Below are 18,345 nucleotides of genomic sequence, written 5' to 3' on the forward strand. Positions count from 1 at the left end.
TTTCACAAATTGTTGGCTGTGTCTAGATTCTGAGCAGTTAAGACTTTCCTTCACTCAGCAGATATTTACTTACCACATTCTTACCCTATGCCAGGCACTGTTCTAGGCCCTGGGGATACAGTGGTGAACAAATCAATCAGGGTCTCTGTCATGAAATTTACATTCTGATGGTGAAAGATAGAGACAGATATAAACAAAAACAAAACAAACAAAAGAAGAAATACTAGCTATGAAGAAAATAAAGCAGCTTGTTAAGAGGGAGAGTATCCAGTCTCCACTGTATTTTGAGGACAGGCTTCTTGGAAACAGTGACATTTGATTTAAGATCTGAAAGATGTAAAAGCACCCAATCATGCGTGACCTGGGGAAACAGCATTCCAGACTGAACAGCATATGTAAAATTTCAAGGGAGGAACAGGCTTTTATTTTGAGGAAGAAAAGGAGGGCCCGTGTGGCTGGTGTGCTAAGGCAAAGGCAGATGGGTTGGAATTAAAATTAGAGAGGGTTATGTGGACACCATTGGCAAGGGAAGGAGTTAGATTTTCCCAAGGTTTGCACGAGAAGCCACCTGGCAATTTTAAGCAGGAAAGTGAAGGGATTTCATCTGTGTTTTAGAGATGCTGCTCACATGGCCATGCGGAGATTGGATCCTCACGGGACTCAAAAGCATGAAGCCTGGTTAGAGAGATGGTTTTGCACACATCCAGGCAAGGGACGATGGGGAATTAGACTCTGGATGGGTCACACCACAAAAAATCCTGAGGAGTCATTTTTATGAGGCAGACCCTCTCAAGCTAGGCTTTCAGAAAAGGTCAAAAGGGAACAAGAAAAAAGAAAAAAACAGCTTGCCTCTTCCTTTACCAAGCTTTCATATTTCCTTGTTCCAAAGAACTACTAAAGCAAAACCAAAGAAGGCTGAGGTTCTGGTCTTTTTCTGTAGTTGTTATTTCCTGTTGCTTTTTAAGCTGACCCTGGTCATTATGAACAGTCCTAAGCTGCCCTATCTGGACTTGCCTTTGGGTTTCTTACCAGGTCTGCCTTGTCTCTCCTCTTCTAAATCAGGTAGTGGGATTGGGTGTCTGGGGTGGGGTGTTTTCACTCAGACTTGAACCCCACTCTGGGTTACATATCAGGACACTCCATGAAGCCAGAGGTCTGTCCTGTGGCCAATTCTCACTTCCCTCTGCTCTTCCTCATTTGACCAGTGACCAGATGGACAAGGTCCTTCCACCAGCACCCAGTGCTTAGTGTCTGAGGACCCATGCTACCAGCTGGGGAGCAAACGCAGGGCAGCCACAGACTGAGGTGGGAGTTTTAATCCAACCTGCACGATTTTAACCTGTGTCCCTGGGGTTGAATGTAGGAGGAGGCAGGAAGGGATTCAAGTCTGGGTGGGGGGGTAAGTGAAACTCTCCAAAGACATGATTTTTTTAAATATGTTTTCTGTTCTGCATGAGGCGTTGCTGCCCCTGGGAAGGGTCACACCTGAGACTGTTCGGACAGTCTCTGTGGGGTTCGAGTGATTCTGTAGAGCATCATTCCACACACAGACTGGAGAAAGAGTATGGCCCACTATCCTGTGTTTGCTTATGAAAAGAAATATGTACTTCCTCTGAGACTTCTTAAATGAAGTGTCATGGCCTAACTTGGCAAATTAGTTTCTGTCTGGCATTAGGTGCCTGAAGAGCTCATAGGAAAATACAGACTCTTAAATCTTAAGGCAATTTGTTAATCAAAAGAGAGAGAGGAGAGAGAGAGAGAGAGAGAAGACACTTTGTAATGAGGTAGTGAAGAATATGGACTCAGGAGCTAGTCTGCCTAAGTTGGAATCCCAGCTCTACCTCTTACTGGCTTTGTGACCTTGGGCAAGTTGCTTGGCCTCTCCGTGCTTCGGTTTCCTTAATGTAAAGTGAAGATGATAGAGCTATTTACTTCATGGCTTTAAATGAGTTGCTACCTATTCAATACATTGAACATGATAGAGCTATTTACTTCATGGCTTTAAATGAGTTGCTACCTATTCAATACATTGAACATGCTCAATAAAATTTGTTGTTTCTATTATATTTTAACGTGATTCTGTATTTATAGATATAATCATTGTGATCCATGAACAGTTCCCTACAAATATAACTCCTGTTGTTGAAATTAGAAGAGAAAACTTTGGTGGGAGTCATGTTTTAAATTAAATTTAAAATGCCTGTTTTTTTTTCCTTTTGTTGTTACAGTATTTTTTTTTTTTTTATAAAAAGAAAAATTCAGCCTGTTGCAAACAACAGCATTTGAATAAGATGGTATCTCCTAGCCAAGTAACCTTGTGCACAGCACTTATGCTCCAGCCTGGAAGTCAGAACCCTGAGTGTTAATCCTTGGCCTCACATTAACTAGCTGTGTGGCTTTGGACACGTCCGTTCCTTCATTGCCCCATATCCCAAGTAAGCAGTGGTTATCAAATGCCTTCTAAGACTCTTTCTATTTGCAAGTTGTAAATTCTAACTACCATGTCAGCTAACATGATTTTTCATGCCTGCTTTCGAACGTTTTGTTTTCCCTCTTGCTCCCCACTCAACCAGTCCGTTGAAAATGGTTGGGTGGGAAGGCTCTCCCACAGTTTGTCACCATAGAGTATATGGAATAGCAGGTGTACAGCTAAATGGTTAAGGGCTTGGGCTTTGGGTTTGAGTCCAGTTCTGCCATTTATGAATCTTGTTATGTACAATCTCTGTAACCTCGTTCACCTGTAGTATGGGGAGAGGAGACTGCCTACCTCGTGTGGGTATCATGAGGGTTGGATATGCGAATACATGAAAAGTGCTGAGTGCAAGGCTTGGAATACAGAAAGAACCGGTTAGTGGTAATATCGGTGTTGTCATTAAAATACTGAATGGGGTGGGGGCAGGGGGGCGCCCGGGTGGCTCAGTCAGTTAAGCGTCTGCCTTTGGCTCAGGTCATGATCCCAGGGTCCTGGGATCGAGTCCCGCATCAGGCTCCCTGATCAGTGGGGACTCTGCCTCTCCCTCTGAACCCCCCCCCCCATTGTGTGTGCATGCTCTTTCTCTCTCAAGTAAATAAATAAAATCTTTAAAAAATAAAAATAAAATGCCAAACCAGGTGCCAGGCTTACAGAAGGCTTGCAGGAGCTCGTGGTCCCCTCTCTCTTTTTTTTTTTTTAAAGATTTTTATTTATTTATTTGACAGAGAGAGAGACAGTGAGAGAGGGAACACAAGCAGGGGGAGTGGGAGAGGGAGAAGCAGGCTCCCCGCAGAGCGGGGAGCCCGATGTGGGATTCGATCCCAGGACCCTGGGATCATGACCTGAGCCGAAGGCAGTTGCTTAACCGACTGAGCCACCCAGGCGCCCCCCTCTCTCTTTTTATGTCTGACCCATCAGCTCTGGAGAATTTTTCTGCTCTGTGCTTGTTAACTCTACCTGTCATTTATCTTCTTCAAAATGGGTTAGTAATCTTCATCCCATTAGAAAATTGTTTTTTTTTTTTAATAGAATAAATGGAGGATAGGAAGCTTCATTAGCTGTTTGTTAAGCTTCAAGCAAATAAAGGGTATAATAACTGTGCTTTGTGGAAGTGGTTTATTTCACTCTCAGGGGTGTCAGATTGAAAGCTTACCAGGACATTGTTTATGAGGCTCAGAAAGGTTAAGTACCTTCTCCAAGGTAACCCAGCTAGTAAGAGATAAAATATGATTTCGAGCCCAAGTCTGGCTTTAAAACTCATGCAAGTGACATCATTTCCCAAGCCTTGGTTTCCTGGTGCTTAAATTGAGGAAAGCCCCCCAAAATGAAACCAAACAAAATGAGGATGCCCCTTTCAGAGGCTTGCTTAGAGGTTGAAATCCTAGATGTTAATGAAGGTCAAGTGTCAAGCACTTGGCCTGGTGCACAGGAGGCCCTCCTTTGACGTGGGGTTTTGTCTCTTCCCTGTCCTGTGTGAACTTAAATAGGGGTTTGCTTATTCTCATGACGTGACTCCCAGGAACCTGGCAGATAATAAATTTGGGTGAGGCAGGGACCACAAATCTCATCTAAAGAGGGAGCTGCTGTGCCCCACCCTGGCCCAATGTTGCCATGGAGGAAATCCAGCCCAGTGTTTCCAAATCCTACCATCTCAATTTTTCTTAAGTGGCATCTTCTGATTTCTGAGATCATCAAAACAAAAATTTATTCATAACAAAATACATCAACCACCTTTCAACCTCTGATTTAAGTAAGTGACAAGGGCAGGTCTTTCTATCGCTAGTGGTGGTCAAATCGGTACTCTGGCCTCCCGGAGAAGCCATCCTCCCACAGAGGAAAGGGTTCGGTGAATACAGAGCACAGATGTGCCAACATGGGCTTAAAACTGTAGCATGTTTTTTCCCCTCCAGTTCACCTGCACTGCCCTTTTCCAGCTTGTCCTGTATGGTCTCTTATCACTTCACATACTGAGATGTGTGTTCAGTTCTCCCCACCAAATGTCAGCCTTTCTCCTGGCTGTTACATTTGTGGATGGTGCATCCGTGATTATGAGTAGATGACTTTACCATATTAATGACATCATCTGGGGGGTCCGTCCTTTGGAAACCTTTCGTTCTGATTTAGGTGTAGATACCTGTGGTATCTGGGACGCCGGGGTGGCTCAGTTGATTAAGCATCTGACACTTGATTTCAGCTCAGGTCATGATCTCAGGGTCCTGGGATTGAGCTCTGCGTGGGCTCTGCACTCAGTGGGGAGTCTGCTTGAGATTCGCTCTCTCCCTCTCTCTCTGCCGCCGCCCCCACAAAAGATACCTGTGGTATCTTAGGAAGATGCTTTTAGTTGCAAGAAGCAGAATCCAACTCAAGTTAGTTTCAGGAAGAAAAAAAAGTGGATTTATTAAAGGAACACAAGGGTGTTTCATGGAACGAAAGAGCAAGAATTCACCCAAACCAGTGAAAGTGACTACAAGTAACTAGAAGGACATTAGGAACCTGGACAGCAACTCTCTCGAGCTGTCCCTTTCAGGTTGCATGATTTCTCTTGCCTCTTTCCAGCTACTTGTGTCCTTCATTCTCTCTGCAGATGGCTTTCCTTTTTGTCCACACACAGCAGAGGAGAGCTGTCCCTACCCAACTGCTTTCTCATCCTCTCAACCTCAATTCCAGATTCCCTGGAGTGAGGATATGATTGGCTCAGCTTGAATCAGGTGTCTGTTCCCTGGTCCAGTCACCTGAAACCTGAAGCAGAAGTGGTAGGACCAAGTTGTACAAACATGGCCACCACTGCCTGTGTTTGTCCCGAGATGGGCAGACACACCAGAAAAACATTTTCTACTTAATTCCCTAGGGTAGAATGAGGTATTGACAAAAGGAAAATCGACGAGTCCAAGCAAAGTACGGTGGGAAGGAAAAAAGATGCTTTTTGAAAATCAGGAAATAAAATAATTTGGATTATGCAACAACGGAGTAACTTGAAATATTTTATGAGTTTTGACATATTCCTTAATGGACTCATGTTGAGTCAGTTGGTCTTCTGAGTATTATTTTGTCTTATCATAGTACATGTATTTGGGGTTTGTTTGTGTGGGTTTTACAAGAGAAGTAAAGTGATTTGAACTGATACATTTATTTCTTTCTTCCCATAGAATAGAATAGTAGAAAGAAAGATGACTTTTTTGTTGTTGTTCAGTTAGACCTTAATTTAAATCTTGACTTGGCTTTTTTCTTGCTCAGATAACTCTGGATAAATTACTTTAAACTCTGTACCTCAGTTTCATTGTCTGTAAAATGGGGATGTTGTCATATAGATTTTTTGTGGAACTTTAATGAAATAATGTACATACATTGTCCAGCTTAGTACCTGGAACAAACAAATATTCGTTCCCTTTCTCCTCGCCACCAAAAGTGTGTATTTCACCTCAGCTTTGCGGAGTTAAGGACATAATCAGGGGCCATGGGACAAGGTAAAGCTTGCCCACTCACCTCTTCACATTTCCTCAGTGGTTTCAATGGACCAGATCTCCATAATACCATGATCTAACCAACTGAGCTAGTTTTCAGACTTTTAAAGCAGAGTTTAGTAAAAACTGTAAATGCAATAATTAGTATTTTTCACACGGAAAACATTGCTTATCCCACTCTGAGCCTCAATTTCCCCATCTGTTAAATTGGAGATAGTGTCAGCAGTCCCACATGGTGACCATGCAGCTCAGAGATGGTATCTATAAAACACCTGGAACAATTAGAAGTCTATAGCTGGTGCTTCATAATGGAGTGATTTTCTCTTTAAATTGGTTTAAATATATCTGAGTTTCCAGGTCTTATAGTTTAATACAGCAGCTGAGAGAGAAAATGCTGCCCATCCTTTTTCAAAGTGACCCAGAAGTTCCTCATCCATGGGCAAAGTTGGGTATGCATCGTTCACCATGACGTTGCTTAGAATAGCAAAGGACTGGAGGCCATCTAAGTGTCTCTCAGCAGGCGACTCATTAAATTATTACATGTCCACACAATTATTTGTTACTCTAGAACCTTTAAAAAGAATGCAGTTGGTCTATATGTGTTGACATTGGAAAGATCACCAAGAAATAGCTTAGTTCCACTTGAGTTGGGAAGAAAAAAAAAAAAATATATATATATATATACACACACACACACATATATATGTATATATATCATGTATGTGTGTTTGTATATACGTATAGCATCACAGTACACACACCCCATGAACACAGAGTCATATATAAAATTTCTGGATGATTATATACACACAAACACACACACAAATATTAACAATACTTCATTTGCAAAACAATATGTCCAATAACATTGCAAAGCAAACCATTTAATATGAAATTTTTTGAAAATATGTACACATATATATCTGAACATATATGTAAAAACAGTTTGAGCTGATTCTCCTCAAACTGACAAAGTGGTGATTTCTGCACATAAAATGATTTGGAGCATGAGTTAATTAAGGGGGCTCTTTGTATTCTGTGCATTGTTTAAATATTTTACAGGGGGGCCTGGCTGGCTCTGTCTGTAGAGCGTGTGACTCTTGATCTTGGGGTCATGAGTTCAAGCCCCACATTGGGTGTGGAGCCTACTTAAAAAATAAAATGAAATAAAATTAAAAATAAGTAAATAAATAAATATTTTACAAAGAATATTTCCCAGTATTGCCGTTATAAGTGGTAAAAAGTAAATATAATTGGAAATTTATACTGACGTGTACTGTTCTTAACTATATATCTTAACTGTTCTTAATTACAGTAGTGATGTTCTATAAAGAGGACAGACATTTCAAAGATGGAGACTTTCAATTTTAACTCTAATGTCATAGTTTTCCTTTATAATTATGAATGTATTATATTTATTTAAATACATCAATGAATATAGGCATTTTCATTTGAAAAATTCAATATTGATTCAATGAAAAATATAGTAGTTTCCTCCGGGAAGGAAACCAGCTTTTCATAGTATAATCTTGTGTGCACTATTATAGACATAATTTTTTCAACATATTGAGCTGTCTTTGCTTTTCATTCTTTTCTTCTTTTAAATCCAAGAGCAAATTAATTCACTGATTGATGAATTCAAGAGCTAATGCCAAAGAGTAAGTCTGTTTATGATCAAGGCTGTTGAGTAACTCAACTGAAGCCATCTTTAGGCTGAACACATCGCATGTAAACTAAACTATAAATCAAGCTCAAGGGTCTGCTTGCCCGTGCTAGCCGTGATGCCACTCTTGCTTTCTTGTCCCCACAGATGACAGAAGGCAGGCACTGCCGGGTACACCTCCTGGATGATCGGAGACTGGAGCTGCTGGTTCAGGTGGGTGTTGCCCACACAGAGACAGCCTGTACTGGTTCCCTCTGAGCCTCCAGGCCTGTGGTCAGGCTACTCGCTTATATGTGCCAACGACTTGGGATTGCTTGAGGGGCAAAAGAACAGCTTCGAAGTCAGACAACTTGGTCTACGTGTAAGAGTAGTTATAGTCTGGGGACATGGATATAAGACCCTTGGGTTCCAATCTCAGTTACGACACTCAGTAGCTGTGTGACCCCCAGGAAGTGACTCTACTTCTCTGAACCTCTTGTTGGTAAGCTGGACACCATCACGTTCCCCTGAAAGGGTTATTGTGAGCTGCAAATCTGCATCCTGCCACTTTCTTGCTACATGACATTGTCCAAGTTAAATACCCAGCATCATCAGCTGTGAACTGGGATGGAGAAGGCTTAGCTTTCCTCGTAGAATTGTGGCTAAAATCAAGCTAGTTTATATATGTGAATAAAATCCTTTTGTAAACTATATGGAGTGTTATGAGTGGTGGTATTTTAATTGTTGATCCTTTTCTCTTTATTTACCCAACACTGTGGACCAAGGATCTTAAAAAATTGTGGAAATCCCCTCTGGTAGCCACAACTGTAGCTACAGCTAGAACGCTCTCCTTTGACCAGACCTAAAGTCTTCTGAGGCTCCTTTCTCACCCACTATGCACAGGCTTCAATTAGAATGAAAATAGCACAGTCAACACTGTTTCACCAGAGTAGACCTCTTAGTCCAGATTTCTGCCTGTTTCTTTCTTTCTTCTTTTCTTTTAAATCATGACCATCCTTCTTCCCCAACAGCAAACATCCAACTCTCAAATCACCATAATGAGCCCTAAATTGTTTGGCTCTAAGTTCAAAAAGAGCCCATGCAAATGCCCTCCTGCATATCCCCCTCTCCTTCCTGAGTCCCTGTAAATCAGGTGTCCACTGTCACTCTGGATGTTCCCCCTGATTCCAAACCATGCTCCTTGCCACGCATCCGGTGCTTCTCAAAAGCTCGCAGATTAGATCCTTCTTCTAACTAAGTGCTTAGTAAACACTGGTGATGATCATCTATACAATGGGTAAAATCACTCTAGTTCTAGAGAGAAATGAAAGGCTTAGGTTTTGGAATCAGACAGAACTGGGTTCAATTCTCTGCCCTTATTGACTGGAACATCAAGCCAGGTATTTAGTTTCTTTTAACTTTGGTCCCCTCATCTCTAAAATGGCAATAAGAACCCCTATCTCATAGGCTCATTGTAAGGATGAAATGAGACAATGGTTAGAAAGAATTCAGCACAGTAAATGGTAACCAGGAGTAGAGTAGTAGTTTTATCTGTGACCCCACAGCCTTGGGTCTTCAGACTCTTCAACTGGCCCTCACCAAGCAAAGTTATTCCTACAATCCAGGAGGTGAGATGTTTGATATTCTTTGTCTTGGTCACTAGCACCGTACTACATATAAAAGAGTATTTTCCCAAAGTATCATTGCGTTAGTAAACATACTGTTCCCTAGAGGAAAAAGTAAGGTACTGGACTGAATTGCAAAATACATGAAAATGATGATCTCATTGGGGTTCCTATTACAATTCCTTCCCCTTCCCAATCTCTTGGAAAATGTATAGTCAATTAACATAAACAGCAAAAGGGGGGCAGATGTATTTAAAAACAAACAGGGGTAAGGGCGCCTGGTTGGCTCAGTCGGTTAAGCGTCTGCCTTCGGCTCAGGTCATGGTCCCAGGGTCCTGGGATTGAGCCCTGCATCAGGCTCCCTGCTCAGCGGGAAGCCTGCTTCTCCCTCTCCCACTCCCCCTGCTTATGTTCCCTCTCTCGCTGTGTCTTTCTCTGTCAAATGACTAAATAAAATCTTAAAAAACTTTAAAAACAAACAAACAAAAGCTGCTCTAAACTATTTGGGGCAGAGGAGTGTTGTAGCTTCTGATCACATTTTTTTAAAATTTTTTACTGTTATGTTAATCACCATACATTACATCATTAGTTTCTGATGTAGTGTTCCATGATTCACTGTGCATAACACCCAGTGCTCTCTTCAGTACGTGCCCTCTTTAATACCCATCACCAGGCTAACCCATCCCCCCACCCCCCACCCCTCTAGAACCCTCAGTTTGTTTTTCAGAGTCCATCATCTCTCATGGTTCATCTCCCCCTCCGATTTCCCCCTCTTCATTCTTCCCCTCCTGCTATCTTCTTTTTTTTTTCTTCTTCTTAACATATATTGCATTATTTGTTTCAGAGGTACAGATCTGTGATTCAACAGTCTTGCACAATTCACATAGCACATACCCTCCCCAATGTCCATCACCCAGCCACCCCATCCCTCCCACCCCCCACCACTCCAGCAACCCTCAGTTTGTTTCCTGAGATTAGGAATTCCTCATATCAGTGAGGTCATATGATACATGTCTTTCTCTGATTGACTTATTTTGCTCAGCATAACACCCTCCAGTTCCATCCACATCGTTGCAAATGGCAAGATCTCATTCCTTTTGATGGCTGCATAATATTCCATTGTATATATATCACATTTTATTTTAACAGCCCAAACTTTTATCAAGAGAATTGCTGGACCTCGTGGCTTCACATTTCAACCTGAAAGAAAAGGAGTACTTTGGAATAACATTTACAGACGACATGTGAGTGTTTTAATCATTTTCATTTGTTTACCTTTCATGGGGACTCCCTGCTCACTGTCATTCACAATCTGCAGAAAAAGACATAAATGCTCCAAGAATTAGAATATGTCCTGTTTAGTCAAAGATTATCTAATACAAGATTTCTCTCCTCGGACTATTGCGAAGGGAGAAGAAAGGGAATACTGATCATTTTTAAATATCAAAATATTGTCCTAATGTTTTAGAAATTTGTTATAATGAGGTTGTTTTTCTTGGGAGTCTATCTGCACATTTTTTATACTGTAGTTATGTATCAGTGATAGAAATACTCGGTCGTCATTCACTCATATATTGAAACAAGAATTAATGTTTTGGGTGGTTGGCGGCAAGACAGTTTAAAGGCAAATGTATGGCCCACCTGGAAAATATGTTTATAGTTTTAATACAGAATTAATTTTTCCACTTCTCCCTAGGTCATTTTATGTTACCTCTTTACTATCTTTTTTTTCTTCTACTTACATTTTTTATGCTAACTTGGACATGGTATATATTTATCAATGATTTAAATGCTTTCTAAAATGAAGCATGTGTATAACAATAAAATCAAAAGAAGTTAAAACTCCATGTAAAAAAATGTGTTTGGTCTCACCAGTTCTTTCCTGTGTGTGTGTGTGTGTGTGTGTGTGTGTGTGTGTGTGTGTGTTATGACAGTCCAATTTGCCTATGTTATTTGCAACCTGGTAGATTATCAGAGGAATTTTTCCCCTTTGTGGGGATAATATCCAAAGAGTTCTTCAAATATTAAAATTCAAGAAAATGCATTCCAGACACAAAATATATTGGCCAACTGCCCAGCATTCTTTCTATAACTCTCCCAGTGTAAATGTTTTTTCAGTTCTTTAGTTTAACCAGGAGAAAATAATCTCAAGAAGGGGTTAATTCTTTTTAACACCTTGCTTCTGATTATTTCTAGCCTGAGTGGGCCACAAGCCTAGGACCCCCCCACCCCCACCCCACCCCACCCCAGGCTCAGGATATGGGCTGGGCAAAACCAGGCAACCACTTGTCAGCAGACAGAAAAACCTGAAAACTTTGATCCCAGACCCAAGATGCTTCCTGAATCGAAAGTACACTAGACAAAAAGTATGCTAGACATCATCCACCTCACTCTGATTCACAAAATTATCAGTTCACCCAACTATTTGAGACCTTATATGATCAGTCCTCTGCTGGATGAAATAGGAAATGCAGACATCCATTGACCACATGCTCTTAGCTGGAAAGACAAGGCTAGTCCATGTAAATTAGTGATTAAACACACACACACAGGTTGAAAGTGATTGTGCATGCAATAATTGCAAACAATATAAGACATAAAACCTAAAAGCTATGTGGTTGAACTGTAAGTGCTATAAAGACTGTAATTTAGAGAGGTCACATAGAATAGAGGCAAAAAGCATGAATATTAATTTATTCATTCAAATATTTCTTGAGTGCTCACCAAATGCCAGGCATTGTTCTAGGTCCTAGAGATTTAGCTGTGCACGACAGAGACAAGGTTCTTGTCTTCACGGAGCTTATATTGCAATGGTATGGTCTAGCAGAACAAGTAAACAAATAGATAAATGAGAAATTACTTGAAATGGTAAGTGCTTAGAAGAACATCATCATGGCCATGATGAAGAAAAGTTGGGGGGCAGTGTTAGATAGGGTGGACGAGGAAGGCTTCTAAGAGGAGACATGTAATAAAAAGCAAGACCCAGTTCTGCAAAAGTAGAGGGACACATTCCAGACAAAAGCCAGGGTGAAAGTCTTGAGGCGAGACGGAGCTTGACTTTTGGGTTTTTTTATTTTGTATTTTTTAGAAAGAAAAAAAAAGGTCCAATATGACTGGAATGTAGAGAGTAGGAAGGAAAGTGGTGCAAGTTAAGGGTTCAGAGGGAGGCAGGGAGTGGATATTACAGAATTGTGGTAGCTGTGAGATTTTAGACCAGTTACTTAACATCTCCGACACTCCAGTGTTCTCGTTGGTACATTGGGCATAATAACGGTACTTATATATAATAAGGACTACATAAGACACATGTAATAGGTTGCTAGGATTGTACTGCCAAGTCATGTAAGGTATGCCCAGCTCATCGCACAGGCACACACTGAAAGGAAGCGATCATGCTGTTGTTGGTCCGGTAGTAAGTTCAGTGTCCAGAAGGGGGCTGAAGGATGACTAGAGTGAAATTCACTCAAGAGGATAACTACAAATGGACAAGGCAGGGCAGGTAGACTTTAGGTGGAAGGGAGAGGAATGGAAGATGACATCCCAGGGAAGACTCATTTTGTGGCCCCATGTGTGAGCATGGAGATGAATATGGTGCATTTGCCCAGTGGTGAGGAGCCTGGCCTGATGGTGGGGCAAGATGTAAGAGGGACAAGATCATAGGTGAGTCCTGTGTGCCACATAGATGGGAGAGGCACCCCCCCCGCCCAGGCCACTGTAGAATGTTTGCACGGGAATTACATGATTTATGACTGGTGTTGCAAGTTCTCCAGGCTACAAGGTTCATGATGGGTTGGAAAAGGGGTTCCTGGCCACGTGGATGGCTTCTGGGAAAACTCCCAGTTCAGGTGAGCATAATCAAACAGTGCGTAAATCAGTCGTTCAGCTTTAAGTTCTTCTCTTCAGAAAGAAAAGGAATAATATGAATGACTTCCTTTAATGTCTTGAGCCACCTTCCCGCCTTCTTCGGCTCTGGGATTTCTTTCTAAATCCTCTACTGGGAGAAGAATGTCTCACTCAAGCGTCTCCTCCAGCTATCTTGTTTGGTGACAGTGGTTGATGGTTATAGTCTTTCCAAGAAGCCTGGCTCCAAACTGTCCTCTGTGTACTCCCCTGCAAGTGACAGCAGAGTCTATTTTTGAATTATGACCAGTTTGAAAGGTGTCTTCTGGCTGTAGCTGTGTTTATTTTCAGAAGAAATAGGAGCTGGGCTTTGGGAGGGGGGAGGGAGGATCTGGCCATTTCCACCTTTCTGGGGAACAGGTCTGGAAAATTGCTTCTGTCTAAGGGTGTCTCCTTGGAATGTCTTGGTCACAAGCCTAGCTCTTTTTCTTTGTCTGGTAAATATTTTTGGAAAGTATTTTCTTTCAGCACTCCCTTTCTCCCGCCCCCCATAAAACCACTGAGTCGGATCCCTCCCAGGATGCTGTCTGAATTGAATTTCCAACTTAGATGCCACATCAGCCGTCTGCCTTTGGTGAGCTTCTCTCAACAGAGTAAGGCAAAGCTGAGGGGGACATTTTGTCAAGGAAACTAGCTACTGTCAATGCCCCCATACACAGGCCAAGAAGAGAAATAGAAAAAATGAATTGCACCATTACATAAGAAAAGTAGTGATGGTGACCAACAAAAATAAATCCATGTTCCTGTTGGAGGGTAGAGTTCCTTGAGATTACACTTGGAAGTACCTCCTGGTGATCTGTGTGCAGAGGCAGTTTTTTACCTCCAGAGGGCAGTCTCGCCCTCCGGAGGCAGCAGCCCTGAAGTTCACCAAAATGGTTCCCATCCCCTTAAACCCACTTCATTTTTTTTTAAATTCCCTTGTTTTGAAAGGCTTTGCTGAATAAGCTTTGTTTATGAAGAAATAACAGTTTTCACAACACAATGGTGACTTTTGATCACCATCCCATTTGCTGGGTGTGAGCTGATGGGATTTTTTTTTTTTTTAAAGATTTTATTTATTTATTTGTGAAAGAGAATGAGCGACAGAGAGCACGAGAGGGAGGAGGGTCAGAGGGAGAAGCAGACTCCCCGCTGAGCAGGGAGCCCGATGCGGGATTCGATCCCGGGACTCCAGGATCATGACCTGAGCCGAAGGCAGTTGCTTAACCAACTGAGCCACCCAGGCGCCCCGAGCTCATGAGATTTTTGACTGATACGATTCTAAGCCAAAAAAAAGCTTGCTTTAGGGTTGAGCTGCAAGCTTGATAGAGGTGACTGTGTAGCATCAGCTGTCTTTTTTTTTTGAGGTATTGATTAGATCTAGTAGCTGATGGAAAAACCTGCGAAAAGCAGGTTATAAGCAATAAGTGCTTTTGATCTCATTTTACTATAAAACAACATGTTAACCTTATTTATATCAGTGATAGACTTACGGGTACTTTTCAATTTTTTGTTCTTTTAATTTGATCTTGTTGGTGAGATTATGGATTTTTTTTTTTAAGTTTATTATTATTATTTTAGCAATCTCTACACCTAATGTGGGGTTCGAACTCATGACCACAAGATCAAGAGTCACGTGCTCTTCCAACTGAGCCAGCTTAGGCACCCCTGGGTGGATTTTTAAAGTCTAATTTCTAGTTTATCCTTTTTAAAAAATAATTTTTGTGGTACATATACATGAATGTCTTTTTATAAAAAAACATTTAATATCATAATTGAAGCCAATCCCTTTTGATTACCTCCCCACTCCAAATGTTGCAATTTGCTCTATACCTCTCCAAAACTGTAAGAATTTCATCCATATATAACAGTGTTTTCAGTGCGCTTCTTTGGTTAATATAATTGATTTATGCAGTATATGTTATTATACAACTTGTTTTATTCATTCTTGGACATCATTCCATGCAAGTTCATGTAAATATACATTGTGCTCTTATAATAATGCCATATCTTTCCTATATAAAAGCAAGAAGAACAATTCCAAATTAGTCTCATTTTCCCTAAGAAACCGTTAAGACCTGATACTATACACTATTTTAGGTACTTTAAGACACATATTTGAACATGTCTGAAATTGGCATATGTCTTTAAATCAGCGATTCTAAACTGGATGAAATACAGTGGAAGAGTCCCTTACCTTCTAGCCCCCTATCTTTATATATGTATTTTTAAACAAGTAGGGTTTCTAAGAACGTCCCCTTATATCACTTATATCAGCTTATTTATCTTTATAATATTCCTCCTAGGAAAGCTAGGGACAATTACCGGAAGACTCATCTTATAACTGCAAAAACAAAGACACACTTCTTCCAGTGTTGAGACTATTAAGTGACAGAGATCAGCCAAAAGTTATAAAAGCTGATTCAACTTTCTAGTCTCCTATATACCAAAGTCCTGTAGTGCAAGTCCTGGGCTCACATCTTGGCTCTGCCAATTTTTTTGCAAGCTTGCTGTAAAATACACCTTAATACATAAAAACTTCCAGCGCGGTGGGCACAGAGTAGCTGTTACCATTATGAGTAGCTGTTACTATTAATGATTATTATTACTATTACTCTTATAGTTGTTTATGTCCACTTTTCCTATCTACTTATAATGAATGCAGCTTAGAGCTTTCTGAGTTTTTTTAATTATTTATTCAAAGACCAAAAAGGGTTGGAAAATATTTTCTGGCCCATTATAGGTTTTGTTATAATTTGACATCCCACCACTATTTGCATGTTTTTAAGCTTTATATAAGCAAGCAAAATGGAGTCTATGCCTTCTGGGAATATACAGTCTAAAACGCATCAACTGGTTGGACAGCTTTGGAAAAGACCTGGAAACAATTCCAAGCCACAGTGTCATGCTTTGGATCCCTCAGAGGTCAAAATTTAAGGAAAACTGTTTATATTCATGAATTTTACTGAGGCTCTTGAGTAAATAAACAAATACATGCTCAAATATTAGGAAGTCCATAATTTAGAAACAGCACTCAGAGAATATGTAACCCTGTACTTTTTAGAAAGCTGTATTACTGTTCTTTGTGTCTGTCTGATTTCATGAAACCAGGATTTTTCCTCTTCTTGACTATCTAAAATATTTCAGATACCACACTTAATAAAATTTAAAGATTAATATATTAAGTTTCACCTAGTTTTTTTACCTCCAAAGGTACCAGGTGGTATCAGTTTCTTGTTTATCCTCTCAGAGATATTTTATTTATGTGTGTGTGTGTGTATTTTTAAATTTTAAAATGGCTATATACTGTACTCACGGTTATGCCCCTTGTTTTTCCATTTAACGTCATGTCTTAGAAATTGCTCAAAATAAGTTTGTAAAGATACTCTCCATCTTTTGTATGGCTCTCTTGTATGTTATTGCTCAGTTTAAATTAATTTTTAAACAACACCTTGCTGGACCTCTGTAGGTTGTTTTGAGCCTCTTTGCTATTACAACCAATGCTACAGTAAGGGACTTTATACATGGGCCATTTTTCACATGTGCAAGTTTACCTTGATAAATTCTTGGAAATCAACAGTCTGGTTCAGAGGCAGATGCTTTTATAACTTTGATAGTAATTGCTAAATTAACCTCATTACCAGTTGTAACAGGTTATACGCCTACGGTCCATGTATGACAGTAACTGTCTCCCCAACATTGTGTGTTATTGAACCTTTCTCTGACCTTCTGTTTAATCCTTTTTCTTTGCTTTGTCCTCACAGAGGTCAGCAGAACTGGCTACAGTTAGATCACCGAGTTCTTGACCATGATCTGCCCAAGAAACCAGGTGCCACCATCTTGCACTTTGCTGTGAGGTACGTATCCATAGAAACATCCAGCATTCCCACCTCCCTTTAAAAAAAAAATTCTGGTGATCAGATAGAGAATAAAAAAAGAACAGACCTATCAAAACATTATTGTGTGAAAAAGATTCTCTACTGTCTTAGTCTGGAGATGAAGTTGCCATAGATACTGTATAGAACTGTTTTCTTTGAAGATGAAGGATAGGATCACCTTCCTTTATTCCTCAAAGTCCTTTGGATCCATTTAAAGCTGGAAAACATAGGTACTTTGTTTTAATACCTAAGGCTGTTTTCAACTCAGCATACTTTAGGATTTTTATAATTTGAAATATGGCAAACATTTACTACACGTTATGAACATTTCCTAGAGACTGTGGCAAGAATTAAATTTTATACAATTTCACGCCTCCGTTTGAATAGAAGATAAAATGCAAACAAATGCTCATGGAAAGAATTATCTTAACAGCGCAGAAATCTGGGCGCCTGGGTGGCTCAGATGGTTAAGCGTCTGCCTTCGGCTCAGGTCATGATCCTAGGGTCCTGGGATCGAGTCCCGCATCGGGCTCCCTGCTAGGCGGGGCGCCTCCTTCTCCCTCTGCCTCTCTCTCTCTCTCTGACTCTCATGAATAAATAAATACAACATTTAAAAAAAAAGTGCAGAAATCTGAATTCAGCTTGCAGTCAGAGAGATTGCTGAGAAGGATGTAAGGAGTCCTTGACTTGTTCCCTGGTTCTGCTTGGGCAGGTCACTTACCCATTCCTAGGGGCCTCCATACATACTTTCTCCGGAAATGGAGGCATTCAACTCAGTAATTTCTTAAAGCCATGATAGGAATAGTTTTCCACATGAAATATTCACACTCTAAAATAAATAAAATGTTATGAAAAGTAACACCTGTGTTCCTGTACCTAGCTTGAGAAGTAAAACATTCCCAATTTTGCTGAAAGCCCCTTTCTGTGAACTAGCAGCTCTTTCCCCTCTACCTGAATTTGATGATAAATTTCATGATAAATTGTTTTCCTTGTCTGAAGCCAAATCTGATAAAATAAGCTAAGGTCGTAGATTTTCCATGAATCCAAATAAGTTTTCATAAAGCTAGATCAACCTAAAGAATGTCTCTGTATTCTGAGCTTGTGTTATTTTTTGGATATTGAAATATGCTTTGTTTGAGGTGCCTGGCTAGCTCAGTTGGTAGAGCATGCAACTCTTGATCCCTGGGTTGTGAAGTGTTTGACAGTTGGACAGTTTAGTTCAGAGGCACATGCTTTTGTAATTTTGATAGCTTACTTAAAAAAAGAAAGAAAGGAAGGAAAGAAAGGGAAGAAAGGGAGAAAGAAGGAAGGAAGGAAAGAGAAAGAAAGAAGAAAGAAAGAGAAAGAAAGAAAGAAAGAAAGAAAGAAAGAAAGAAAGAAAGAAAGA

General features: G+C 40.5%; 1 protein-coding gene across 1 annotated transcript in view; it reads left to right on the forward strand.

Annotated features, from left to right (window-relative positions):
* Window positions 1-18,345, forward strand: part of FRMD4B (FERM domain containing 4B) — a 173,396-nt gene that overhangs the window by 46,392 nt on the left and 108,659 nt on the right. The window contains exons 2-4 of the mRNA XM_044921219.1: window positions 7,745-7,810; window positions 10,351-10,445; window positions 16,845-16,937. Coding sequence (XP_044777154.1) covers window positions 7,745-7,810; window positions 10,351-10,445; window positions 16,845-16,937 — 254 coding nt within the window. The remainder of the gene's footprint in view (window positions 1-7,744; window positions 7,811-10,350; window positions 10,446-16,844; window positions 16,938-18,345) is intronic.

Source organism: Neomonachus schauinslandi, chromosome 1 (assembly GCF_002201575.2).
Source record: "Neomonachus schauinslandi chromosome 1, ASM220157v2, whole genome shotgun sequence".
Lineage (NCBI taxonomy): Eukaryota > Metazoa > Chordata > Mammalia > Carnivora > Phocidae > Neomonachus > Neomonachus schauinslandi.